General features: G+C 48.8%; 1 protein-coding gene and 1 non-coding gene across 2 annotated transcripts in view; one reads left to right on the top strand and one right to left on the bottom strand.

Annotated features, from left to right (window-relative positions):
- The window catches only part of LOC115314033 (indolethylamine N-methyltransferase), a 31048-nt gene extending 4327 nt beyond the window's left edge, over positions 1 to 26721 (bottom strand). Inside the window, exons 1-2 of the mRNA XM_040210822.1 lie at positions 26692 to 26721; positions 6854 to 6996 (exon numbers count right to left, since the gene is read on the bottom strand). Of these exons, the coding sequence (XP_040066756.1) occupies positions 6854 to 6986 (133 nt within the window). The 5' untranslated portion in view covers positions 6987 to 6996; positions 26692 to 26721. The remainder of the gene's footprint in view (positions 1 to 6853; positions 6997 to 26691) is intronic.
- Positions 4491 to 4572, top strand: Trnas-aga. Its single transcript has one exon. It is a non-coding gene; the product is annotated as a tRNA-Ser (tRNA).
- Positions 26722 to 26972: the final 251 nt, after the last annotated feature.

The raw sequence follows: 26972 nt of genomic DNA, 5'->3' as shown, positions 1-26972 counted from the left end.
AAAAAAGAAAAAGAAAAGTTGCAGGTTAGCAGCACGTAGGGAATACCACATCAAAGAGCTCTCGCTCTCTCTCTCTCTCTTACTCTCTCCGTGCGCCCTTGCTCTAACCAACCTCTGCACCTGTTGCTCACTGCTGGTGCTGGATCACTGGATCCTAGCAAAGTAGCGCCAAGCTCCCGGAATGGTCACCATTTTGGTCCATGAAAGAGCTATTTCGCCTTGACCCCTCCGTTCTTGGTGAGCCAATCTCAATTCTCTGGTGACGGGTATCTTTATGGAAATGTTTCTTGTATACCTAGATTTTGCTATCCACAGAGTGGCGAAACAAGCGTACATCTTACTACAACCACTACATGCTGTGTCGGTGCTCGGAGGCACTATAGTAAGTTTGCTGTTTTTAAATACGCAAGAAGAACAATATAATTGTAAGAGATCCACTGAGATGGGCATGATTGATAAGTTGATTGCATACACAGTGCCAAAGGCGCTTATACTAGCGAGGAACGCTTCCAGGACGATGATGCTCCATGTTGATCTTGGCGCGACTGGTTTAAAACGACCCTCTGGAAGCTTCGAAGATTTGAATGGACCGGGATGGCGATTTCCATGGCAACGTAGACAGATTAGCCAGTTGCCTTGCGGTGTTTTGGTCGTCTATATGTTGGTGTCGGTTTGCGTCCAGCTAGCAGGTGGAAAAGGCAATGGCGCTACTTTCACAGGACTTAAAAGGGCACTGACACCCCAAAGGTCCTATTTTTTTTTTATTGTCTCAAACGATGCAAGCTGTAGTAATAGACACGCAAAAAAAAAAAAAAAAAACAACCGCATCGCGAAAAAATATTTTTCCGCGCCCGCGCGCGCCTTTTTATTTTTGGCGTTTTCTTCTCCCGCCTCTCGCCTCCTCGCTTCTTTTGATTCGTGACGTCAGAATCATGAAATTTACAAGCTTTGTAGGCGACATCTCTATAACATTTAATAACGGCAATCCTAAAACATGTTTTTAACGCAATTGCGAACGCACTACGGCCCTTCTTTCTGAAATACCAAAACTCGGGAGTCCGTTGTGGTGCCGTCTCCTGGATCTGTATCCTCCCAAAGAAAACAGGCGACACCGCTCAAAACCGGTCCGGCGCTGGCTCCTTTCCTCCTCGCTTTGGGTCGCCATGGCAACAGCAGGGAGTCGTGAAAGAAAGTGGACTCTCAGGACTCCGCAAAATTTGACGTCAACGCACCGGCGCGGATCGCGCGGTAACTTCGAATTCGGCATTTGGAAATTGTTTTTTTACTTCACAAATACTGAATTCCCAAATTTCAAATTTTGAGGGTAATGTCCCAGCATCGTTATCAATCGTTTCGGATAATAAAAACAAATATGATTTTGATGTGTCAGTGCCCCTTTAAGTGCTGCCGGGGTGGCAACCCCTATGATGCAGCGGTAGATAATGGACGGTCCACCCGCCCTCTACAATGTGCCTATAAGTCAATGGACCTTTTTCGAGTAAGGAGCGCCGTTTGGGGAGCTGTCTGCGAAGTACAAATGAAGAGCAGCCCAACATTGCTCCGCCCGTCAAAACACATTGGCATCGTGCAGTTGTATCGGTTTTCAGCGCTTTTTTGTACACCATACTACCGACACTAAAAAACGAAGCGTCAAATAGACTAAATACGCCCGAAGATAGATGCTGACAATGTTGCTGTCGCCGTTTTTGCAGGGCATCGTTCCTGGTGCCCTGCGAAAGTGGCGACAGCGGGAGTGCACGCATGCTAAAAAATTTTATGAAAAAGGTCCATTCTTTTCTTTTTTTAACGTTTAGAGCGGTATTACAGAAAGAGCAGAGGCTTTAGACACGCCAGACAGAAATTAAGAGCCGAAATTTCGCGGAGCCCGTCGATTAGGCTTGCTGGAAAAAAACGCGGCGTCATCGTCTCGAAAGTCCAATTGGAGCGCTCCGTAAGCTTTGGCCCAAACTTTGTCTTTAACGAGTTCTTTGTGGCTCAGGTTGTAACAGGCACGGGAAATATTGTCCCCAGCTCAAATATTAGTCAAATATATATTTTTTGTGGTGGATTTCGAAGGGCATACTTCGTTCCTCTGGATAGCTAGAACATCCTCTACATTTTCAATGTCGTGTTTCCACGTAGACAACGAAGCCGAGTAGCAGGATACGTTTATGACATGAAAGGTTAAACCAAAATATGTTCATTGGAGTCATTACGTAACCCGCGAGACTCGGGCTTGTGGCGCCACCTTCCGATGGGCACAGCCAGCAGTTGGTGGAAAGCAGACGACGCCAACGTGTGCTTGCTGGGTTTATCTGTGCTTTCGGGTGACAGCACTGTCGTTTAGGTCTGAGTCTGCTATTGAAATGTTCAAGCATGTAATTTTTCACATGCAGGACCGGCGCTGGTGTGCTAGAACTGGGAGGTTTGCCGACCGTATCTGCATCTCCAGAGGAGCTGGGTGTCGCGTGGCCTAATTGTGCCGCAGTGGCCTGGAGTGGCGCTGCCAGCCACAGCGGGGCCAGGAGGCCGTTCAGGCAGCGTTGAGGGAGGCTGGCTTGGGCGTGTTGTTGTGGCTACTTCTTCTTGTTTTGCGTGGTGTGTGAAGCGATACAATATTGTGTGGCTGCCAGCTGTGCCAAAGGGACAAGGCACGCAGAACGTTGTCTAATACGGCGATGAAAAACACGGAGGTGTCTTGTTTTCTGTCGGGGTGCAACGTGGGTTAAAAGACACGCAAAAAGAAGCATTCCGTGTTTCGGACGCCGAGCAAGGCCCCTCTGTTCGCAGAATGGGATCACCTGATACCAAGAAGAAGAAAAAAGAAAACTGATGAAGAAAAAGAAAACTGATGAAGAGAAAAGAAAAGAAGTCTAAGAGGAATTTGTGACCTGTGTGACATGCCGCAGAAATCAAACTTCTCCAAAAGGGATTGCTCTTCAATTAAGACAGCAGTTGAAGTTTCTCCATTTATCTTTCCATTCTTTGTGTTTATTTTCATATGATGAATATTAACTAGATAAAATAAATTCAGACATTTTCTGGTTTATAAGCTTTGACTGAGAACGCAGAAGTGAATAAACGTTCGCTTTCATTAAGCCATGCTACACAAAAAGGTGTATTAACTCCAGAGCAGAAACTAGGTATTTAAAGGTCTGGAAAATGTATAGCTGCCGAAAATATATTTAAAAAAGCTTTTGCACTAAAGTGAAAAGGAAATCATTGCATATCATATACTCAAAATTCGCTTTCGTAATGCTGGTATGTAACGGAAAAAAAATTAAGAAGCGAGATTATGTAATTGACCGCTTATAAAAGGCATTTGACTTCTGACGCTCACGGAAGTCCCGCTTTTTTTACAGGGATGTGATATAGGATGGAAGTTATTCTTTCTGACAACGGAGCAGGCAAAAATAAACAAAGAATAGGACCATTTTCAGGCCGAATAAAGCATGCGACCGCTAGAACCACCAGCCGTCGGATGGGCGCTCTGCCCCACAGCGTCCTCGCCGGCGTGCCCGCCCATTGCGACACACTCTCGTCCGCCGGACGGCCAACCTCTCTATTCTAGTACACCCTACAGCGCTACACGTTAAAAATTCCACGAGCTAAACTCGGCAACTAAAATAAGCATGTTATATAAAACAGTGAGCCATGTGCGTGCTGTTACCGATATCCTACAATCCAGTGGAGAATTTTATTCGGGGGAAGGGGGGCTATTTGTAGTGTCGAAACGGTTTCGGGAAAGGACGTGAAGCCCCCCTCCCTCCCTCCCTGAAATCCCCCTGGCGACACCACTGCTACTATCCTACAGAAATAGGGAACGACATCAAACCACTTTAGCGCGCTTTTTTTTAAATGGTATTTTTGTATTTAGACGCAATGCGGCACCAATACAGTGAACACGAGCTCCTCGTGAAAATTCTAATGAGGCTCGTAATGATCAACGCCTTGACATTCATTCAGGTAGTGACTTGTACCCAATCACTGCGATGACGGAATAGCTAGATCTCAAAGGGGCCATGCTGCAATTGGTTTTATTTTGCTGAAATGCTTAGAACGAATCCCTGGTTTTAATAACATATAAAACACGCGTTCATTTTTCATTACACGCAATGAATGTCGCAGAAAAAAATTAAAGAAAAAAAAAAGACCGCATCTTGACTTGGTGAATGATGTTTATTGGGGCGAAGCTCTGGTGGTGCTGATCCACTGAGCCGCAGCATGCCGAGCTTTTCGTTCGTTTTCATCCATGTCAGAAAGAGAATGTGTGGTATGGAACGTGGATATATACGCATTTGAGCATTTGACCGCAGCGCCCTCTCGTCTATAAACGTTGAGTCAATGCATGCAAAGTTTAACGCGATTATATACGCATTTGACTGCAGCGCCCTCTCCTGTATAGATGTTGAGCGGCTACATACAACGTTTCATCCATGACACCCCCGCTCCTGAGTTACTACCACATCTCAGAGCCCCCTACTCGTCCCGCAGTCGTGGCCGAGTGGTTAAGGCGATGGACTAGAAATCCATTGGGGTCTCCCCGCACAGGTTCAAATCCTGTCGACTGCGCAAGCATTTTTTTTTTAAAAAGACAGATGGGATGGCAATCGATGTGAGCACGGACGCCGGACGGACAAGGCTAGACCCTAAGGAGCTTCGCCCCTAAAACGAGCAGCGCTCATCCCCTGAACTCGCAGCAGCAGGACAAGCGGCCTCGTGATCTGGAGCCGATTATATTCCGCCAAAGTTAATCATAGCCACGCGCTGGGGTTGGCCAAGCACGGGACACGCGCTGTTCCAGACATTGTTACGGTTCGGCTATTAGGGAGTTTTAGTAGATCGTTTTCAAAGGCCCGCTACCGCTACGAGCGCGCGCTTCAGAGCATGCATCGAAGTGGCAGCGCGAGCTCCCGCTACGATTAGCGTGGCCTGAAAACACGATCTACTAAAACTCTCTATTGTCGTCACTGCAGCGATTGGGAACGGGCCACGACCCGAATGCTTGTCGAGCTATCGGTTATCACGAGCCCCAATTGAGTGCTCACGCAATGCTTGGGTACAAATTATGAACCGCATTCAAATATAGCCTTTGGGGGAGACTGCGATTCCCAGCTAAGCCATCAAGTTTCGTGAAGGAGAAAAGAAAACGTTCGCTTTTATCCTTGAAGTGACATCGTAACAAAGAAGTTTTATGGTTTGTGGCGTTGCGTGCGAGTGTATACTTGGGTACTGCTAGTGCCCGTAAGCTCGTTTAAAGAGAAAAACATTCCAAGCGAATACCATAAAACGATTTTTCTACGTTAGCTAGATACTACTTAGAATAACTCTAACATTATTGACCGAATAACCGTGACTTAGTGTTTTTTTATCCTATGCCGCCAACGTTAATAATAGCCAAGCGCTTGGGTTGGCAAAGTAGAGAACGCTCGCTGAGCTCCAGGCATTGTTAGAGTTTGGCTATTCTCATAACCGCAGTGGTTGTATGCTAGCCACTACCCGAGTGTCCACTGAGGCATTGATTGTTACCAGCCGAATGCTCACGCAGTTCTCCAATCCACGAACCGCGCTCGATCGTCATCGGGCAAATGGTTTTGAACCCACAATTACGGCATATAATCGGCTCCAAACCACATGGCCGCTTGTTCTGGCTGCAAGTTGAGGGGGTGAATAATGCTTGTTTTTCATGAATTTTGTTCAGCGATGGCCATTGCGTGACGAAAAAAAACAACAAAAAAACAACTAAGGCGTGTTGCATAGGTTATGAACGTTGTGGGAACCATGGGGTTTCCTCTATCCCTATCTAGGCCTAGCTTCAAACAGGCCGTGGGAGTCGTCGTCACCAATGGCGTCGGCCTCCCGGACACAAGGAACCACGAGAGTTATACCCACACCCTTGAGAGTTATAATGGACGCGAGTGCTAGTGGCATCCCCGGGCGCGTCCATCATCCGAGGCTACATAAGCTGGCCCCGAAGGTGGGCCAGAGGCTCTCGTCGGCGGAGGCCCTGCCTCTACGGAGCTCGGTTTTTCTTTGTGGGCCTCCGACTTCCCGTGAATCTGTCTAATGCGGCAGCGCGGGAAACCGACCGGGTGATGCTGGCAATTGAGCTAGCGCCCAGACTTTTCATTGTCTAAGAGCGAAGCGTGTTGGCATTTCAGTCAATAAACACGTCTTTATCCGGACCCAAGGAACGTTTTGTGTTTCTAAGTGGTACCCCCCCAAAGGGGAAATCCCACATTAGGCGCCCAACGTAGGGCCCCAGATGTGGGATTCCCCTTTGTGGGGTACCACTTAGAAACACAAAAGAAGGTTCCTTGGGTCCGGATAAAGACGTGTTTATTGACTGAAATGTCAACACACTTCGCTCTTAGACGTGAAGTCTGGGCGCTGGCTCAATTGCCAGTATCCCCCGGTCGGTTTCCAGCGCTGCCGCATTAGACAGATTCACGGAAAGTCGGAGGCCCACAAAGAAAAACCGAGCTCCGAAGGGCCAGGGCCTCCGCCGACGAGAGCCCCTGGCCCACCTTCGGTGCCAGCTTATGTAGCCCTGGAGAATGGACGCGCCCAGGGAGACCGCTAGCAGTCGCGTCCATTATAACTCTCAAGGGTGTGCCGACGGCGCATTCACCTAAATGGGCACGGGAGAACCGGCCCCTTTGAGGAATTCGGCCTCGTGGTACCTTGTATCCGGGAGGCCGACGTCATTATAGGCATCACTCCCACGTCCTGCTCGAAGCTAGACCTAGATAGGGATAGAGGGAACCCCATGGTTCCCACAACGTTAAGGAATAATCCTTGCTCGTACTTACAAAAACCAATATGGCTTCATCGCCGTTGAACGTATACTTACGGGAGCTGAATATGGTGTGCAGTTCTCTTTGATAAAAGGCGTAGACAGAAGGAATGTCCGTCTGCATAGCCTCGGGATAGTCTTCAGGCACGAACTGGTTCTTGTACTTTTCAGCAATTTCTTCTTGATTCATGGCGCAGTGGCTGCATCAAAAGACCCTCGTTTCGTGAGTGCGATTAACAAATGTGTCTCTCCATATAAACACTGAAACAATATTTGTTACAGCGACAGCTGACAGTGGAAACCTCCCCGTTGACTCCCATGGTCGTTCTTCGCAAAAACACTCGGTGATATCATAAATCACATGATCGCGCCCAGCCGCAGCACCTGAGAGTTTTAGGTATTTTTACCACGGCCACGGAGTTTACAAGGAAACACAAATTCGCTGCTCGGTAAACCGGGTTTCTATCAGCGACCAATGGACGACAGCAATCGTATCCTCTATACACTCAATCACTGTACCAAAGGAACCGTCTCACTTGAATTCCGTTGGAGGGGCTTACGCTACAGTCTACTGATATATAGGGGTATTATTACAATTTTGTGATTTAAGACACCTTTTCAAAATTTGTCTTTATTACGCTCCACGATAGAGTTTCTGATGCACACCTGTCAGCGTAAATTTACATGCTCAACGAACTTAACTGCGAGCCCAGCGAACGTCTGCGTGACGCCCCGCCACCTTGCTAATCCAGATGACATAAGCAGGCCTCGTAGCAGGACCAGGTCATAACATCGAGCTATCGACGGGTTGAATTTCAGTGAATTAAATTGATATCACCTAGAAAACAAGATCTGCGCCTTTTCCCCAAAGAGCGGGGACGCCAATGAGCCGAGCTCTGAACGGAATAATTAGGGGATAGGCGCAAAGCTGACTCATCGAACATCTTTGAACGCCGAACGCTGAATTCCGGCTTTCAACGTTCACTTTCGAATGCGTTCGAGCACTGGGTAGTGACAAAGGCGGTGCTAGCTTTGCGTCTACCGCCCAATGATGGCGCCTGTAAGAGCCACCTCGGTGGCTCCGAGGCGAGAGCGTCGGCCTACGGATCCCCATGTGGCGGGTTCGAATCCCGGCCGAGGTGCCCGCAATATGACGGAGGCTTATTGCGGAGAAGACGCCGTGTAACCGAGCTTTCGGTTGCACGTCAAAAGATCCCCAGGTGGTCGAAATTAATCCTCAGTCCTCCGCTGGGCGTGCCAGATGCCCGCCGTTGGTTTGGCACGTAAAACCCCCAAATTTGACTTTTGATGGCGCCTGTAACATGTTTCCGACAGGTGTGTTTACCGCCCCCCAAAAAGTCGTCCCTATATAGATTTCCGCCTGATGAAATGACGTAAGTGTCATGCTGTCTTCGGCCGCGTTTCTGGCGGTGTCAGGGCAGTGGTGGTGGCTTGTTCTGCTGCAGGTCGCTCTTCCACTTGTCAGTCCACGGAAGTTTCGGCAGCCAGGAGTTGTGACACTGCAACGACAGCGACACTCATGTTCGTCCCTGCTTTTCGCCAGCATTTCTAAGACCGACCGCCAGGATTGTGAAATCCGACAGCATGACACTCCGGCTTTTGTGACGTCACTTGTTACCACTTTCGATACATGGGCAGATTTCGCGGCGAGAAGCAATTTGCATCGCCGCTTGGAGGAATTTTTTCACAACCCAGAGTGAGCATACTTGCCCTGCTGGTGCAAACGCGTGCAATGCCAAGCTTCTATGCACTACGAAAATGAAAACATAACCACGTGACTAGCACGTGCACTAGTGAGAACAACAGAACCGCCCCTAGCGAGGTTCTTAGCGCGAATGGGACGCTAAACACACCAGTCGGAAACTCTTTCCATGCAGGCATCGTAGTCCCATGAAATATGTTCGTCAGTGCTTGACTCTGCGTCTTCGCGCGTTCTAATCTCCTCCTCGCCATCGATTTCTCTCCGCACAGATTTCATTTCCTTCCACTTTTGATAAAGCTTTGGCTTTTCGTGAAACTCTCCAAGCGTCCAGGCGCAGCCAGAGCACGCCGAAAGGCAAGGAGCACTTGCTGAGGCCGGGAGCTAAAAAAAGACCTTGACAGTGACTGTTGCTGTTGTAAGCGTTGTAGTGAAAAAAAAGGGAAAGAAAAAAAAAAGGGGGGGGAGAGAATAGAGTTACAAATATTTTATTGAGGGCGTTCGCGAACTACAGGGGGCGCTTCTCGCTCAGATCCTCGATCCCTCGGCTCGTCAGCTCGCTTCGTGCAATATTTGGGTAACGCGCGGCAAAGCCTGTTTCATGCGTTTTGTTTATTTTGTGAAGTGATATTTGTAGTAGGACATTTTACCAACCGTGGCAAGGACGGCGGCTCTCGGGTGGCGGATAGAAAGAAGCGTGCAACGGCGACAGGAGATGAGGACGCTGGCGCGGGATTCGGCGGGAGACGGACGATGGCGCGGGGAAAATGCGCGCAAGACATCGAGCTGTGGACTCGATTAACGGACCGGACGGCGACCCTGGATGACGACGTCCCCATGACGCGGTGTGGACGACTACCGCTGGGACTTGGAGCAGTTGCAGTAGCAGCGCACCTCCCCCCGCCTCGCTGATAACCGTTGCCCGATCCCGAAACCTCCCAGGCAATAAGTGAGTGAATAAACCCTTTTGCCGACAGAGAAGTATTGCTGTGTCATATTCATCCGGGAACAGGTTCTGAGGGAATCGGAGTTAGAAGCCCGCAAAACAAGGGCGCCGCCATCTTGAGATGTCGTCACTTCCAGTATGGGCGAAAGCATTGTTTTGTCGTCACTACGCCAATGGAATGCATTTAGAACATAAACGTAACCGTCAGATATTCTCGTTTTGTTTCCGCCTTATCTTTTACTATTCGCAGGTTGAAATGTTTTATTTTTTCGTCGCCCAAACCATATATGCCTATCAGGTGACTGGAGACGAGAGTAAGCGAAAAAGGTCTATAGGCGCGCCGTTTAATGCAAATGAGCTGAGTAGGATGTAGTCCTTCTAGAAAAGGACCACATCCTACTCTACGGCGAGAAATTTAGGAAGAGGAGGAAACGAGAGCGCGCGGTGACTTCAGAACGCCGGGCTCTGGTTAGAGTGGTGAGTGGGTAGAACTTGTGGTAGACGAGGGTGGAAGACGACGGGGCGGAGGGCACGTGACAGGCGATTGGTCGAAGAGACACGAGCTGGCGCAGAAGACAGAGCGTGTTGCGCGAGGCGGGGGCCGGGCCGGAACGACGGAGCCGGTCTGGCTAGTCTGGCCCATGGCGAACAACGGAGCGGTCCACCAGCAAGGCTTCGAACAGGACCGGTGGGAACGGCGAGCCCTGGCCCTACCGGCCTGGGCCATGACGATCCCGGAGTGTTTCTGCATGCGAGAATCGTGGGATATAATAGGTCGGGGCAGCTAGCCTACGCAGCGCTGGCGTGTTGAAGGACGATCCGCAGGCCTGGACATGAACTCCGACTGCGAGCTCTGAACAACGGGCGACAACCAGGGTCGGTGGGCCTGGATGGCCAGCTCTTGAGGACGGGCGACCGGGAAGTACAGTAAACCCATTCGCTGTCTTCTCGTTGTGTTGTGTCACTCCCTGGGTGACGAGCAAAGAGCATATTGATCGGGGGGCAATAATTAAGAGACCGAGGTGACCACAGATAAGACCAAAAACTAAAGCTAGCATTCTTTGTCTCCACTGGACTCGTCGAACGCGTTGGAACACGGAACGCAGGCGTTCGGCGTTTGGCGTTTGCGTTACCAACCACATCTCGGCGTTCTGGCGCTCCTCCGCTCACTTGTCTTTTACAGTGTACGAAATTTGAAATATAACCGTCCTATTTAAGCATACGTTGAATATGAGCCACTATATCCGTAAATGACTATCGCACGTTTGTATTTTGAGCCTTGTGGCTGTATTTCTTGTTATAAACGGCCCACTTTGGCAAGCGCTCGGAGAACAGCCAGAGGAGAGCATGTGACATACAACGAAATCGTGACGTAGTTCGTGTCGGGACGAGCAAAGCTAAGGCGGGGCTGACGTCGAGAGGATGGCCTCGTTCCAGCCACCGAAGCGGCTGCTTTTGTACGAAAATTGAGTGACGGGTTAATTTTTTATAATCTTGCAGGGGGCAATAGCGATTTCTGGGACACACAAAAGAGATTCTCGGAAAGAGCGGAGTTCCTCCTTCCCCTCTTCTCTCGTCGTGGCTGGAAGCGAGACACTTACCGTCACTATAGTCAGTTACAGGTTAAGAAGGTAGCGGCAAATGCCCCTCAAAGGGAAGCAGATATCCCTCCGCCACCTCCGCATCCAATAGCGTCCCACCGTTTCCGTGACGTCGCGGCCAACGAGCGAGGAAGGGCTTGCCTTTCTGTACATATTTGCTTTATCTTTCGACTTTGACTTAGCATTGTGGAAGCCTCGAGAGGGAGATTAGAGTTCTCCCCCACCGACGGAAACAAATACGACTTTCGGGGATTAGTTTCCCCCCCGATGGATACAAAGGCTGCTTTTAGGGTCTCGGTTCCCTCTCCGATGAATACAAAGGTCGCTTTCTTAAAAAGTGGGATCGGAGACAAGAGGGAATCCATTGAAGCGGAACAAGGAGCGTTTCCAGTGAACTCTTCTTTCGACGGCGGAGAGATTTGAAACGGGCGCATCACACTTGTGGGAGGAGCCTCTCCTACCTTCTTGACTTGTAACCGACTATAGCTGTCAAGGTTCCTAGACAGGCACTACAAACGAGGCGTTGGCGAAATCCACCAGGTGCCCCTTGCTAATTGTTTAATTCATTTTAAAATTCCTTTTCGTGACTTTTTTACGAAGATATTAGCGGCGAGATGTTTTGGTGGCGCCCTCCTATAATTGCCCCATATGACGTCATTACCTTGCAAACAAGTTCGATGGTGTTTGTAAATAACATGGTGGAAGCTTGAAATCATTGGGCTCTTAAAGCAACACTGCCAACACCGTCAAAATTAAAGTTCTTTCATTCCTCTGATTTCCGTCGATGATAAATCCCCTTTCCTACGTCATAGTCAGCGTTCGGCCAATCGTGGAAGGCCAACCAGAGCGACGCTTTCGGTCGCGCACGTCGCCAATTGCTCTCTTCGATGTGACACTGCATGCTCCTCTAACACATATAAACCAAAAAAATGAGCACCGAAATTCCGTTGCAGTATCCCTTTGAGGGCTTGTTTCCCCCGTATCGTGTTCGCGGACAAACAAATGATGACACTAAACTCCGGACGGCTACAGCCATCTATGAGCTACGGCGGCAACCGGACAACCGGCCTGCCGGTTGTCTGATTGGTGCCATCACTTATAGATGGCGACAACCTTTCCAACCTTTCCACTCTGGCTTGGCGACTTGCGGCCGGCCGTTACTTCATTCCCACCATGGTACAGCTTCGCTGGTCTTCCTTCTTTACCAGAGTAGAAAGGCTAAAAGTTTTTCTTTTTCAGTTTCTCAGTGCATACGGACAAAAAGTCAGGGAGGTCGAGGAGATTAGAGAGCGATGTGCCGTCGGAGCACCAAGCTCGGATTGAAACAAATAATGGGTAGACAAAAAGCTAGCTGCCTTTGTTTATATACCAATGTGTCTAGAGTTTACACCATGATCTTTACTTGAGGTTGGAACGCGTTCGAACCGCGATTAGAGACAAAGGCAGCTTGCTGCTCTGACGCCCCGTGCATTTCCATGTCCTTCACGCGCAGTTTCTGTTTGTATAGGCCTCCTGCATTGCTCAGGAGGCGCTGCAAAAAAAGATTGTTAGAACCTTTTTTTCTTTCTTTTTTTTTTGGGGGGGGGGGGGGGGGGGAGGGTGTAAAAACTTAAGCGTCTCAAACAGTCACACATGACGAAGCGTGCCTGCTCTGGTGCGGTACGCGAGATAGGCCTCCTGCATTGCCCCGAGGGCGCTGCGAAAAGGGACTTGTTACGACTCGTTTTGGATAGTACAAACTTTAGCGTCTCAAACTGTGACACCGAAGAAGCGTGCCTGCTCTCGTGCGTGACTTGATCACGCCTAAAATACCAAGAAACAACAAGAATTCGAAAGCCGTTGAAGCACAGCTCTAAGCTAAGACGCCAAGAGCGAGAGCCAAGAGACGCCGTTTGACGCGTTCCAAAATAAAAAGGAAAACGAAAAGAAAGCGTCGGGACACTGATATTCTGATGTCACCACCCAGAGATAAGAGACTCGTACACTGGAGGGGGGGGGGGGGGGGCATGAATCTGAAACTTTTGATTGTCTTGCGGTGTTGAATCTAACCGACTTCTATACTTCAACAGTACACGCAAAAAAAAAAAAAAAAAAAAAAAGCTCAATAAGGGCTTTATAGGTAGTGAGAGGCCCAATCAAATGAGCTTGTTCAACCCAAAATTACGGCGCCACAGTTTGTTCAAAGTTTCAGCGCACGAGGCCATTCGATTTTTTAAACATGGGGACACCATCCCGATGTTTACAAAATGAGAGCCCAGCACGCGCGTCCGCGACACTTCAGAAGGCGAGTAAAGCACGCGCCATAGGCCCGTTTCTCTTGGCCAGGGGGCGCTGTAGTGTACACAAGACACGACCACAAAAGAGGCGCCTTTGCTAGCGTCCGCGAGACGCGACCATTTAATGCTGACTTGAAGCGGCGTCCTAGCGTCCCATCATGTACCGTTCAGGTGCGTGGACTAGCGTCTGTCAGTTTCCCTCGGCGTCTGCTCATGGTTCACGCGCACGAACATAGCATTTGGAAGGACGCAACGCTACTCACAGTAGAAACGCGACCTAAAAATATCCTATGTTTCCCGGCAGGGCCGCTGCTCCCAACTTGAGAGCTACAGGTCTATACGCACAAACGCTGACACCCCGTTTTAATGTGGTTTTGACTGTAGGAACAGTACGCTGCCTAGAATACGTCTCTGACTGGTGTGCTTCGAAGTCAATCAACTATATATATAAACCTGAATCAAATATGTCATTTCAAAACTATTTCGGAACTTCGAAGTAACATATAATTTATTTTATTTTGATTAACCCACACAAATAAAATACCCCCTGCAGATAGCTTTCATTTATAGCTGCGCGTTCATATCTGTCTCATGAAGCTTGGTTACCCGATTCTCTCGCCATCCAAGTAAAGGTTTTTGTCTGAGTTGCAAGCAGAGGTCGGCATTTTAGGTCGCCCTCACTCACCCTCACCCTCAGAGCCACACTCACCTAAGCCCCTCACTCACCCTCACCCTCACAGCTACACTCACCTTCAGCCCCTCACTCACCCTCACCCTCACAGTCACACTCACCTTCAGCCCTTCACTCACCCTCACTGAACTTCACGGCCCTCACGCACTCACCGCCCTCACGGCCCTCACGGCCCTCACGCCCCTCACGGCACTCACGCCCCTCACCGCCCTCACGGCCCTCACGCCCCTCACTCACTCATGGCCCTCACGCCACTCACCGCCCTCACGCCACTCACCGCCCTCACGGCCCTCACCGCCCTCACGGCCCTCACGCACTCATAGCCCTCACCGTCCTCACGGCCCTCACCGCCCTCATGGCCCTCACGGCCCTCACGCACTCATAGCCCCCACGCCACTCACCACCCTCACGGCCCTCACCGCCCTCACGGCCCTCACCGCCCTCACGGCCCTCACGGCCCTCACCGCCCTCACGGCCCTCACGCCACTCACGCCACTCACCGCCCTCACGCCACTCACCGCCCTCACGCCACTCACCGCCCTCACGCCACTCACGCCACTCATGGCCCTCACGCCACTCAGGCCAGCTTCAGATGGGGCAATTTCGCCCAGAAACTTTACGTCGCAACACCAGCAACACGCGCCGCCCGCGATCACACGCAGCAACCAATTGCTGCAATTTGCCATCGTCATCATAAAGTTTTATTTTTCTTGCACTATTTAGACACAATTACGCGTTATAAACGTGTTTTTATGCATTTCAATCTCGTTAAGAATACTAATGCACCTTTCTGAAACAGTTTATTTCCAAAAAACGATCGATTTCAAACGGGAACCAAGTCTTTCGGTGTCATCATCACCGGCACGAGGTATCACGTAAAAAATTTGCGTCCCTGATTAGATGCAGCCGCTTCAAACGTATTCGGATTGCTCCGAGCTGCTTGCTTATTTCGAGCCGGACCCGATCTCAGCGATTCGTGTCGATCTAGGGAAAGCTAGAGAACAACCCGCCATTAACACCAAAATTGCTGAGAAAGATGCTCGATCTGAAGGGGGCCTCACGCACTCACCGCCCTCACGGCCCTCACACCACCTCATGCACTCACCGCCCTCACGGCCCTCAGGCCTCTCATGCCATTCACTGCCCTCACGCACTCATGGCCCTCACACCCCTCACGGACTCACCGCCCTCACACCACTCACGCACTCATGGCCCTCACGCCACTCACCGCCCTCACGCCCCTCACTCACTCATGGCCCTCACGACCCTCACGGCCCTCACCGCCCTCACGGCCCTCACCGCCCTCACGGCCCTCACGGCCCTCACGCCTCTCATGCCACTCACTGCCCTCACGCACTCATGGCCCTCACACCCCTCACGCACTCACCGCCCTCACACCACTCACGCGCTCATGGCCCTCACGCCACTCACCGCCCTCACGCCCCTCACGCACTCATGGCCCTCATACCCCTTACCGCCCTCACCGCCCTCATGGCTCTCACGGCCCTCACGACCCTCACCGCCCTCACGGCCCTCACGGCCCTCACCGCCCTCACGGCCCTCACCGCCCTCATGGTCCTCACCGCCCTCACTGCCCTCACAGCCCTCACGGCCCTCACTCACCCTCACACTCATGAATTTTCCTGGTTCAGAAACTCACTCACCCTCACCTCACCTGTGAAGATGAGGGTGAGTGAGGGTGAGTGAGGGCCCTCATGAGTGAGGTTTGCCGAGGTATGGTTGCAAGCAAGCTCTACGCGTATACTTAAAACGTTGTTTTCCCTCTATAGTGGTTTACTTGGCCATATTTAAGTGCTACACTTTTTATCTGAGCAATCCGCAGGCTATCATACCTACGAAGCTTATCCTTTTCTTTGTAATTCATTCCGGTTTCTTCAATTTTATTACTGTCATTTTCACGCTACCCTTCGACGACGATTCCAATACAGAAAATACTCTCCTGCCAATCTCCTGGAACCGAGAGGGATATATAGCACATATATGTCATGCTGAAGTACTGTTTTGCGACATTTGCTCTTCTTGAGCCCGGCAACGGCTTTGCGTTGAAGTGCAGAGATAACATTTTCGATGAGAACAATGGAGGTAAAGCCCGACAGCGGCTTGCTGAACCGGTTGTCCCGAGATTACGACAAAAGAGGTCAGCTGCGATATACACATTATGCAATTACTTCCTGTCCAGTGAGGTACGTAATATTTATTAAAAAGATACCACAACAACTACGTTAGAGATTAACTTCGTTTTTTCGTGTATAGAACAAGAAAGGTCAACCTATATATATATATAATAATGATGTTTATTTCTACATCAAGTACAGGTACATGATGGAGAATCACAAGTGTATTTTGTGATTCCCAACTTAATGAACAATCCATATAAAAAGATAAAAAAGTGAATAATCAGCTTTTGAAAAAAGATCTGCTTTCAATGTTAAAAATATGTTTTAAATTTTTAACAAGCTTTAAGCAAATATTTACAAAATTTACAAACGCGAACATTGAATGGGCTATAATCATAACTATGCACTGATGTTGTTCTACGCCGAAGTTCTTAACGGTTCTATTTGTACAACCTCAACAGGGTGCAAATTGTTCTAAACAACAGACATGAGATTTATAAAAAAAAAAACTAATAATTATGTTAGTTTTTGTTAATATCTGTATGAACAGCTAAGTGAAGCAATTTGAGCAGTTTTTAGAAAAGTCAACAACTTGAAAACAAAGATAAATTTTGCAAAGAAATCGATATCAATTTTCAGCACAGACGAGCTTTTTTTTTCTTTTTTTTTTTTCTAGAACTCTTACGTTTTAGTTTTTCTAAACGGCACTGAAACAACTCTTTGTGTTAAGGCATTTTAGAGAAAACGCGCTCAAAAAGCTTACACATAGCCATATTTTCCTGGCTTGCATTCAACTCGACCGTGGTTGAGGGCAATCAGTATTCTGCTCAGACCAAAGATCTGTTACTAAAATAGGACTCTATCTGCTAGAACAGTCACTGAATTTAAAAAGTTAACTATTCAACTGGCGCACACATGTAGATAGGCATACAGGGAGTAATTACCTTAGGAGTCCCCGTTCTTCGTTGATGGTTGATCCCACGCGCTCAATCCAGTCAGGGATAGCAAGCGCCGCTGTTGAGCGTTGTCGTTCTGCTTCCACTGGCGTTCTGATATATAGCCGTATCGCAACATTTCGTCCTTCTATCTGTGTGCGCAGATACTAAGAGGCCGTGCAACAAGTTTTGCGACTGTCGGCACACATGGCGACTTTGAACGTTGGTTTGAGCGATGTGAAGATGGGAAGGGGAGGGAGGTTTGTAGGCGTAGTGCTTGCATTGCCGTAAGGAAGTCCGACTGACTTAGTAACGACAAGGTGAGATTCAAGATAGGAATGGTTTTGTTCACCTCGGGCAGATGACGCCACTGAAACTGAATATATTACCATTTTGTCGATGATATGAGGCAAATAGTTCCCATGGTCGACACTTGCAGATGCAAATCGCGAAACATTCCCGTTCTTTGCTTTGCTAATACACAACGGAATCCCAATATTTCAACATAATGAGTTGGTTTCACCATCCCTCTTGGTAAGATAAACAATATAAAGATAAAAAAACTGTAAATTATTTCGAAGTTACAATCGTTGCATCGCCCCTTTAAAGAAATCTTTGCTTCCAAGGATATCAGTATATTACAGACTTTTGAGATAATTTCCAGGTTTACATTTCACAAAGAAACACTGAGCTGGCCGGAACAGGTCTTTTCGCGATTACTGCTCGCCTCTTGTGGGTTCTGTGATTACATCTTGTCGGTGGTTTGCGCGATAGAACAGTTGCCTTGGTGACTTTGTCGTAACTGTAGTTTCAGCTTGTTCCCAGGTTGCTCTGCACGCAACCTACGCACCCGCGCGAACCAGACATTTCGCGTTTATCAACGTTCGTCAGCACCGTGGAAGTACAGTAGGCAGCCTTTCATCGCTTTCTCAAAGAAAGTCAAGCCTCTGGAAGCTCGCTTGCGCCAGCACATCGCCGCAGGTTCGAAACGTGGAGGATAAAAAGCGGGGAAAACAATTTTGAGTCCGATGTTTGCTTGCTGATGCCCCAGCATTGTGCATTGAGCTGGCACATGGCATAGCACGACCTGTATTAGACCGCCATTTTTGTCCGATATTGGCCTCCCCTATAGATCGATGGGGTCGCGAATACTCTATCCCGCAGATGTCTGTAGTAAAGACAAAGGACTAGCATCAGCAGAGCGCATTGGTTGGTACGAGAACTCGTGTACTTAAGAGGAACTTTTTGAAGCCACGCGCTCGTCGTGCGAATGTCTTTCTCTACGCTGTAAATGTTTGTGAGATAAAGAATTTAAAAAAAACATTGCCGGCTGCAATATTTTTAATATCACCAAGAAAAATTACAGGAAGATTCATTGGTGGACTCTTAGGGAATGCGTTAGCATCACCCTTGGAGACGCTACACACGTCCCCATTTGGGAAACGCTAATGCTGAACCCTACACCTTTCTCTTTGAAATTTCTTTTTTGCTTCCTCTATTTTTTTCTGCCTTTGTTTGACCGCGTTTCGTGGTAAGTGTAAGCGTTTTACAAAGGGGAACCTGTGTGGCGCTTTCCAAGGGTCATGCTAACGTATTCTGTAAGAATCTACCAATGGATCTTTTTATAATTTTTTTCCATGCCTTTTCTGTACTCTGCCTGTCACGGTTCGTCGACACCCTTAAACACGGTCAACCGTATCACTCGTAGAGAAAACCGCATCCATCATTTTAACTACACACACGCATCACAGCCGACGCGTCGCTGCTACGGAAACCCAGAGCGAAGAGTAACCGGCGAGAGCAGAGCGGCAATTGAACACGCCCATATTCCACCGCGCCAGTGAGCAACACATAGATATATAAAAAAAAATCCGTGGTGCTGAATCAGATAGTATCATCAGAGAAGGCCAACGCTGCAGGCAGAGATTGGACCGCGATTGCGTCAACGTTGGGCTCAAACTTGACTTGAAGCCGAGCGCTGACGCAGCACTCGAAAAACTTGACGAAAACCCGATGGTGCCTGTCAGTTTGGCAGCGCCGGGGGAGAGAGGGAGAGGTTGGCGCGTGCTGACGTTAGCGCTTCGGACCACTCGGAGCGTCACACACGTCACCCTCTCGCCCTCTTTCTCCCTCTCTTCCGCCGACGGGTTTTTACAGTCTCTCGCCGACAAGCGAAAGACACCGCCGGGTTTTCGAAAAAAAACAAAAACGGTCTAATGCCTATGGATTAAAACAAAGGAATGGTACAAAGGGAGGACGTGGCGACGCTAGACACGGCGACGCATGCCTGGATGTCTGAAGCTCGAACCTTTCTAGTGCCTATCACCCAGGCGAAGAATGACGTGTAACTGGGCTCTAAACTCATGCGCGGTGTCTCATATTCCACGGAGGAGAGCTACTGCGCACGATCAGAACGCCTTACACAGCCCAGAGACAAAGATGGCAGCGCGCAGAAGGCGAATGTCGAAAAGGTCTTAAGTACAGACCAACGTTACCAGATTACTTCAGTTGTGGAACTCCCGCGGAAGGGGGTACCCCCTCACTCACTCCAATCCGCCTGCCGTCGTTCGAAGCGCTATCCCGGTTTTCGTTTCATAACTGCGTTCCAAAGAGCAGAGCTGAAGCGCCATCTAGACGCCGTGCTTCGAAACGTACGTATCCCATAGAATACACTGTAGTTACCAAAGCAGCCGTCCGGCGCGTCGAGCGGCGCCAGGCGAGTCGTGGTGAGTGAGGGGGGTGCTGCAGCATCTATGAGCAGTTCCAACGAGGTAGAGGGGCTTAGAGTGATAAACCGGAAGTTCGGAAGTGGCACCCCCCCGGTTGCCGCCATATTTTACGCAAATGTGACCACTCGTCACGTGACCTTCCAAGAGCCGTGACGTCACGGGTAAGATGGCAGCGCCCAGAGCTGGCGGATGCGAGTTTGTTCGGTGCACGGTAGCCGTGATGTGCAGCTGCTTTCCGACGACTTCGGGCTTCTTCGTGCTCGCTGACGCAGGTGTAATGTGAAAATATGAAGGAATGAGACTTTATACCGTTTTTGCGCAAGATCGCTGTGGATCATCTGGATATTAACACCTGTGAGACAGGATCAGCTCTGCATCGCCGTACCGGTGCTCGGATTCCGGGATGTGTCCGAGGATCGATAGAACTTTGAGTGTTTTTAACATGAAATTTTCGCATTCTCTTAGCTTTGTTTGAACGTTGAAATATCTGAGAATCTACGCTTTAGGGCCTAAGGGAAGTTGTTAAACTTCCCTTAGGCCTCCGTCACCGAACAACCATAGCAACGTTTAGCGAGGAAGCTCCTGCGATTTTAACCTTTTGTGCTAATCCACGATTCTACGTTCGATCGCTTTTCTTCCTTTTTTTTTTTTGTGTATGTGTGAGTGCGAGGTGCACCCTTATTTTCAGCTACGAGGTTGGCGTTTTATTGGGTATGGGGAAGAAAAAATCCTTGCAGGCACCTGCTTCAAAGCTATTCGACTTGCTATAAGAACAACTGTTTTGGTGCATGCATAGATTAACTGCGTATTTTTTATGTTTTGTAGGATTTATTGCAGCTATACTCTTTTCCATCAAGAGTGCATTGTATTAGTCGGTCAATTATTTAATTGTTCTAATTACCTGGATAAGATTATTCATATTTGTGTTCATCCCTTGCCTGGAGAGCAGTCTTGTTGAAAAATGTTGACTACCATTCCTTTCGGTCTCTTCAATAGACTCTTTTTAAAAGTGTGGGCTGTCTATACTTCGCATCACCGTAACTTGGAAAAGGCCAACCGCCACAGCCCCCTCGAGCCAATCAGAGAGACGGAGCGAAGGTGTGTGACAAATCTGTGCAGACGAGCACTCTGGTGATATGCTGTCATGTGCCTCTCTCCAATGTGTGTATTGACTCACCGAGACTGTAGTCTTTGCCGTCTGCCAAATTCTAATGAAACAAATTACAGTAGCTACTACTGTAATTACTTCAGGCTTTCATACTTTGGGTATTTGTTCGACAAGAATGTTATGTCCGCCATCCCTGTGAATTCGGCTCAGCACCTATTGGACTTGAATGCTGCATTAGCGTTCGACGTGAACTGGGGCCCATTCGTGTGCTTTACGGCAAAAAAATGGTGACGGTTGTGTTGCTTGATAAGGTTCTGCAAAGGGTCTATTGTGTCATACATATAGGAAGTGTCATGCTATATAACAATGCATCAACACATACTATTAAACTATATGCTCAGAGGTGTGTTTGTTTTTCCAATTAAAAAGTTACAGCAGTGTGCTTTAATGCTATTATCATGTGTGTAGTTTTAAGTATCCTCTCTGCAATGCCTACGAAGGCCCCTGGAAGCAATAAATTAATAAATAACATTTTCACATCACTGGAGTTGCTTTTCGGATGCACCACATGTTCAGGAAAGGTTGAACGGGTGCAGCCCCTTGCAAGAAGTCTGCCAGTCTGGTATGACCCCTTAATTAATATTGAAGGGTCAGAGAAGCAAGTGTCCTCATAAGGTCCAGAGCGTGCAGTGGACACAATTCTCGGTGTGTAGACTCTCAAGGCATGAAGGCAAGCGGAAATATGTTTATCTGGTTAGTGTATCAAATATGTTTATTTCCACTTGATTACATAATTATTGATTCTTAGTAAATGGTTCCATAACGAGTTCTTTCTGCGACAGTCTGGTGTCAGGCGTTCAGTCGTAGTACCTGTGGACCTTGTTGTCGGATGACGCTCCTGGCACGTCGGTGTTACAAGACAGCATCAGTCGGACTTTGACCGACTGATGCTGTCTTGTAATCGTACGTCATGTGCGGCCACTGACGTCTGATGCACTGAAGCTGCAGGGCTGGCTTCTAATCCGAAAATTTTCCTGGTAGTTTTCGGCATCAATGTAGCAAGCTCGGGCATGTATTGCTTACGTGGCTGTGCCTTTTGCTGTACCATTGACTTGAAAGCTGGCAACAATTTTTGTTTGCTATCCAAGTCTGGTGATGCTTGCAGTTCACTTTTGAGAGCAACTAGCCATTCTATTCCTTCAAGTCATTCAGGGGCATTCTCCCTCAAAGTTGGAAATTGTGTGCTTGGTGGAGTGGACACAGAAAATTGGTGTCAGCAAATTTTTAGGTATTGTCCTTGGACGACAACCGACACCAAATCCACTGTCACTGCATCGCCGCTTACCTGCTTTGTCGTGCTTACCTCTTGTTGAGGTGATGGACATGAGGAGCTTTGGGGTAATCAGGGATTCAGAATCTTCGATTCAGCACCTTCGGCGTCAGGGACAAAGGTCGCCGAAGGTAATCCTTAATCTCCCGTGGTCGCTCCTCAAGACGTAATCGAGGGTCGTTTGGCACGAACCCTCGCCGACCAATTCATTGGTACGGGCTGCTTTGGTAGACATGGTCGGCTTCATGCAGTGGTAGCAAAGTGGTTTTCGGTTGTACATTCGCATCACCTACGTTTTCCTCGGTATACTTTGTTGAGCACAGACCTACACACGATGTCGGGAATGCTTCGGCGTTAGAGTGTCTCATTGAATTGGCATTGAGTACTAAGGGGCAGCCGGTGGCGGTCGTCGTGCCATTGTGGTGTAAGTTGCCCTCGGTTTGTCAGATGCCGCTTCGCTCGCAGAAGTCTCGGTTGAAATACCTGTCAAACTTGTTCCGAAACAATCTCGGCAATCAAAATAAAAGCCAGGCAACTGATGGCAGGAAGTAGCTTCCTGATCTCCTCCCAGACAACGTCGTGGATGATGTCGTGGATGCCTGGGAGGCTGGCGTCGAAGTAGTAGCTGGACAACTCGAGTGTCGAGACGCCGGGAAGTTGTTCATAGTGGCAGGCTTGGGCATGCAGTGCACATTCCATGTTGGAAGCCTCAGTGATATGAACACTCCGACTGTTGTTGGGGGGGTTGCGGACAAGGCTGCCGAAGGCGTGGGCGTGGGCGTGGGCGCTCGATCAAGCGCAAAACATCCTCCACGAGTGCGGTGGCGCTCTCATTGGGGCAGTGTCCTGGACAGAATCAAGAATGCGGCTCTCTCTCGTTGATGTTGGCTGACGAATGCGCGCTTCAGCTCGATCTTGCATACTTCCCATGACGTTAAGGAGGATCCATGGTTCTCAGACCAGCGCCGGCAGTTTCTTCCACGAGAAGTATAGGTTCTGCAGGAGCTGGTTGTCTGTCCACCCAATGTGGCGGGCGACACTGTCATATTGTTCAATCCAGTCCTTGACGTCTTCATACAGCTTGCGTGAAAAAGCGTCGGAGTGTGATTTGCGACGGGCATGCAAACAATGGTGGGAGGGGACACGGTTTGCTGCTACAGGTTTGTCATTGTTGGCTTAGTCAGCTTCGGATTTTCTGACAGGAGACCGAATTCCGGTGGTTTTTCCTGGTAGCAGCAACTGGCTCGGATTTCAGGTGCTTCGTGGTGTATTTCCGAGCTTACTCCTTGTGGTACTCGGTCGTCTTGCGGTTGTTCTGCCAGGCTCGGGTCAGGACTTTGCTTACGGCTCGACAGGGGTATAAGACGCAGGATAGTCCGCCAGCCGTGTCCCATTATCGGGTAACTCGGTTGAAGAGCCGCCGGGTTCACACAGAGTGAAGGGCTATGGGTAAAGTGCCCAGCACCTCCACCTGAACATACAATTACAGCTGAGCATGACCTGCAGTGTCCCAGAATAGTGAATATTGATAGAAGATAGGACTGGAACAAGGGTCCGTGACAGTATAACAAAACTCGCAGAAGAGAATCTATCCTGACCACTGAAGAAGCTGCATTGCTTTAGTGGCATTCTGTCCGAATAAATCCTCTCCTTCGGGGTTTGGCGACTGCCGTGGACGAACTGAACTGAAATGGATGTGGGACCACTTTTCTGGTAATGGGCCACTGCAGACTGTTGCCACAAAGCGGCGTGAGCTGGGTACGTAACACGCTCGATGAAATGTCCGGGCAGCTTGCAATTCGCGTAACGAGTGTGGATGAAACGTTTGTGTTGACGAAACGTGCGACAGACCAGCGGGATCAATACCAACTGCAACACCTGTGCTCCGTGAAAGTGCACGTCTACGCCGGAACAATTTTGGAAGCAGCACAGCATCACCTAAAGCATGGCACAGGAACTACCAGCTTGAAGGCAGCTCTTCGGTGCGCCGCACACCTGTGCTCCGTGAAAGTGCACTTCTACGCCAGAACAATTTGTAAGCAGCACAGCATCATTCAGCGCGGCACGGGAACTACCAGCTTCAAGGCAGCCTTCCGGTACGCCGCACAACCGAAGTGAGCCTCGGTCATTTGATCGAGGCTGCACCGCGATTGCACACCGCCAAGCACGACTCATGCAATTTCCGTCGCTAAACTGTGTATCCAAATATATTGCACACGCTTCACTGCAAACCTCGAAGATTCCGATGGTCAACGAGAGCACAGAAACGTCGCCTTAAATTTTATCCTAGCGGTATCCGAATCAATCCGAGGTCCGAGCAACGTAGGTCAGATTGTCTCTTCCGTGGCAATATCCCGGTCGGTCACCAGCGAAATGCACACGGTCACCAGCGAAATGCACACCGTTCCTCCGTATTTTCACGTTATACCTACACCACGCTGAACTCTGAACTCGCTTTCGACCGGCCTCATATGACGGCTTCCGCGTCTGAAATCAACTCGCCGAGACGAACGACAACCAACAAAGCATCCGACAAGCTCCGGCCCAGCTGGGGCCAGCCGCTGCATGGGCGCTGCCATCTTTCCTGTGACGTCACGTATTTGGTTTGGTCATGTGACGTGTGGTCAAATTTGCGTACAATGGCAGCCGCCTTAGGGGGGTCACTTTCGAGTGCAGACCGGAACCCCGGTTTATCGCTCTAAGCCCCTCTACCTCGTTGAGCAGTTCCCCTGTTCTGTTGGTCGTAACTGACTAGTCTAATAACGTTGGTTCAGACGCAGCCGACGCTATGAGCTGAGGGACAAATCAGAGCGTCAAAAGCGCTTCAGCATGGGGTTCGTTATGTTTGTGTATGTTTTACATCATTGCTGAACCAGTTATAATCAGAACAGGCCTATTGAAGTGTGCTTTTAACGCTGCTTGGTTGGTCCTATTACATCGAAGCGTCGGCTGCGCTTCGACTTAAGCTGAAACCAACGTTACGGAAACACTCAGTTTGAAAACTTGCCCTTGACACCTCGGCCGCTGGCGTCCACCGAGACCGATCTAAATACGATAACAGCGCCACCCTTTAGCGACGAGTTGAAACATGAAAGTTGCTTTATATGGCTCTGCAAGATGGTCCTACGAGATGGCGCTACCGGGCCTTCCGTGACTCGACGGAAGCAGTAACTGCAGCCGTGCAGTTCACGAAGTGGCCGCTGCGGGAGACAGGTAGCGTTGCGATCGCCATTAGCTCGGTACTGGAGTAAGGATCGGCGCCACTTTTTCAGAGCAGGCTCTATGGCAGTTTCCCAACTGAGTTGTTCTACTAACTTCTCAGAATTAATGCTTGGGCGAGTTGGATATTCATTATGTAGGAGAAGGGCAAAAGTAAACTCGGTTTTTTACCTCCTTTTTGGTAAAAAAACTCACATGAAGTCATCAGCTTTCTACAAGAACAGAGTGCCAACCAATACCAGGCTTTCTCGATTGATATCAAGGACCTATACTATGCTTTACCTCAGGTACGCCTCTTAGAGTGCATTGAAGACAGCATTGACTCGTATGGTGCCATAGGTTTCCAGAACACCTCAGGACTTTCCCAAAGCAACTTTCTTGATTTGCTCAGGTTTTACCTCAGGTCTACCTTTGCGTCTTGGAACCGTAACACCTACCTTCAAAAAAGGGGGTCTGCATAGGATCCTGCATTGCACCAATTCTCAGTCATTTATTCCTAACATACCACGACAGACTGCTTCAAAAGAGCTTAGATTCTTCGACTGTGGTAAAGGTGTTTCGCTACGTTGATGACTATTTGATACCCCTGGACATTAACGAAAAAGACTTCCCGATTCATGTGCCCAATGTGCTCGTCAAGTTGAAAGCATGTTTAAACCCTTTGGAGATTACACACAAGCTGCCAGAGCTAGGATCCTTAAGATTTCTGGACCTAAGACTGCATCTTCAGCCCCATCATGTCTGTTGGTCGTATGAGCCGAGAGGGAAAAAAACACTCCTAAATTATAATTCGGCGCATTCTAAATTGGCAAAGAGAGGCATAGTCAACCAGTGCTTAAAAAACTCTATTTCCAAGTCCTGCCCACATTCAGGCCTAACAAGCTTCGCAGGACAAGTATCTAGGATACTAAGTGCGGGATATCCTTCTCATCTTTTAACTTCAGTTGCCGAAAGTCTCTTTAAACAGATTAAAAAAGGTCAAATCACATCCCACAATCCACGCGACAGATACAGTAACCAAAGACCGGTAGTCATCTCCTACATTCATAATATTTCTCATAACCTGAAGAAGATTGGGAATCGCGCAAATGTCGATGTAGTCGTTTCCGCCTCCATCAAACTCTCGGGCATATGTAAAAAAGTTAACGCCATACCAAAAACTAATACCGGCTGCACTAAAAAGCATAGAACCCTATACATACCTTGCTGAGAGGGAGTGATTTATTCCTTTCCCCTTTCATGCGGCAAACAGTAGATAGGACAAACTGGAAGATGTATAAATGACAGATTAAGGGAACATAACAACAACATCTTATTAGAAAACTCAGGACTTTTGGGAATTCACTGCCGTGACTGTGGGTGCACAGCGGACTTCGAAAATAGCACCGTAATTGGAAAGAACCATCATCAGTTAACACGTGAGATAATAGAGGCAGCTAACATCATAAAAAGGAGTGATACTAGTGTTAGCAGTCCATCCATA

Source organism: Ixodes scapularis, unplaced genomic scaffold (genome assembly GCF_016920785.2).
Source record: "Ixodes scapularis isolate PalLabHiFi unplaced genomic scaffold, ASM1692078v2 PGA_scaffold3__209_contigs__length_174095766, whole genome shotgun sequence".
NCBI lineage: Eukaryota > Metazoa > Arthropoda > Arachnida > Ixodida > Ixodidae > Ixodes > Ixodes scapularis.
Note: the sequence above shows the minus strand (reverse complement) of the source record. Positions and strands in the feature narration are given on the sequence as shown.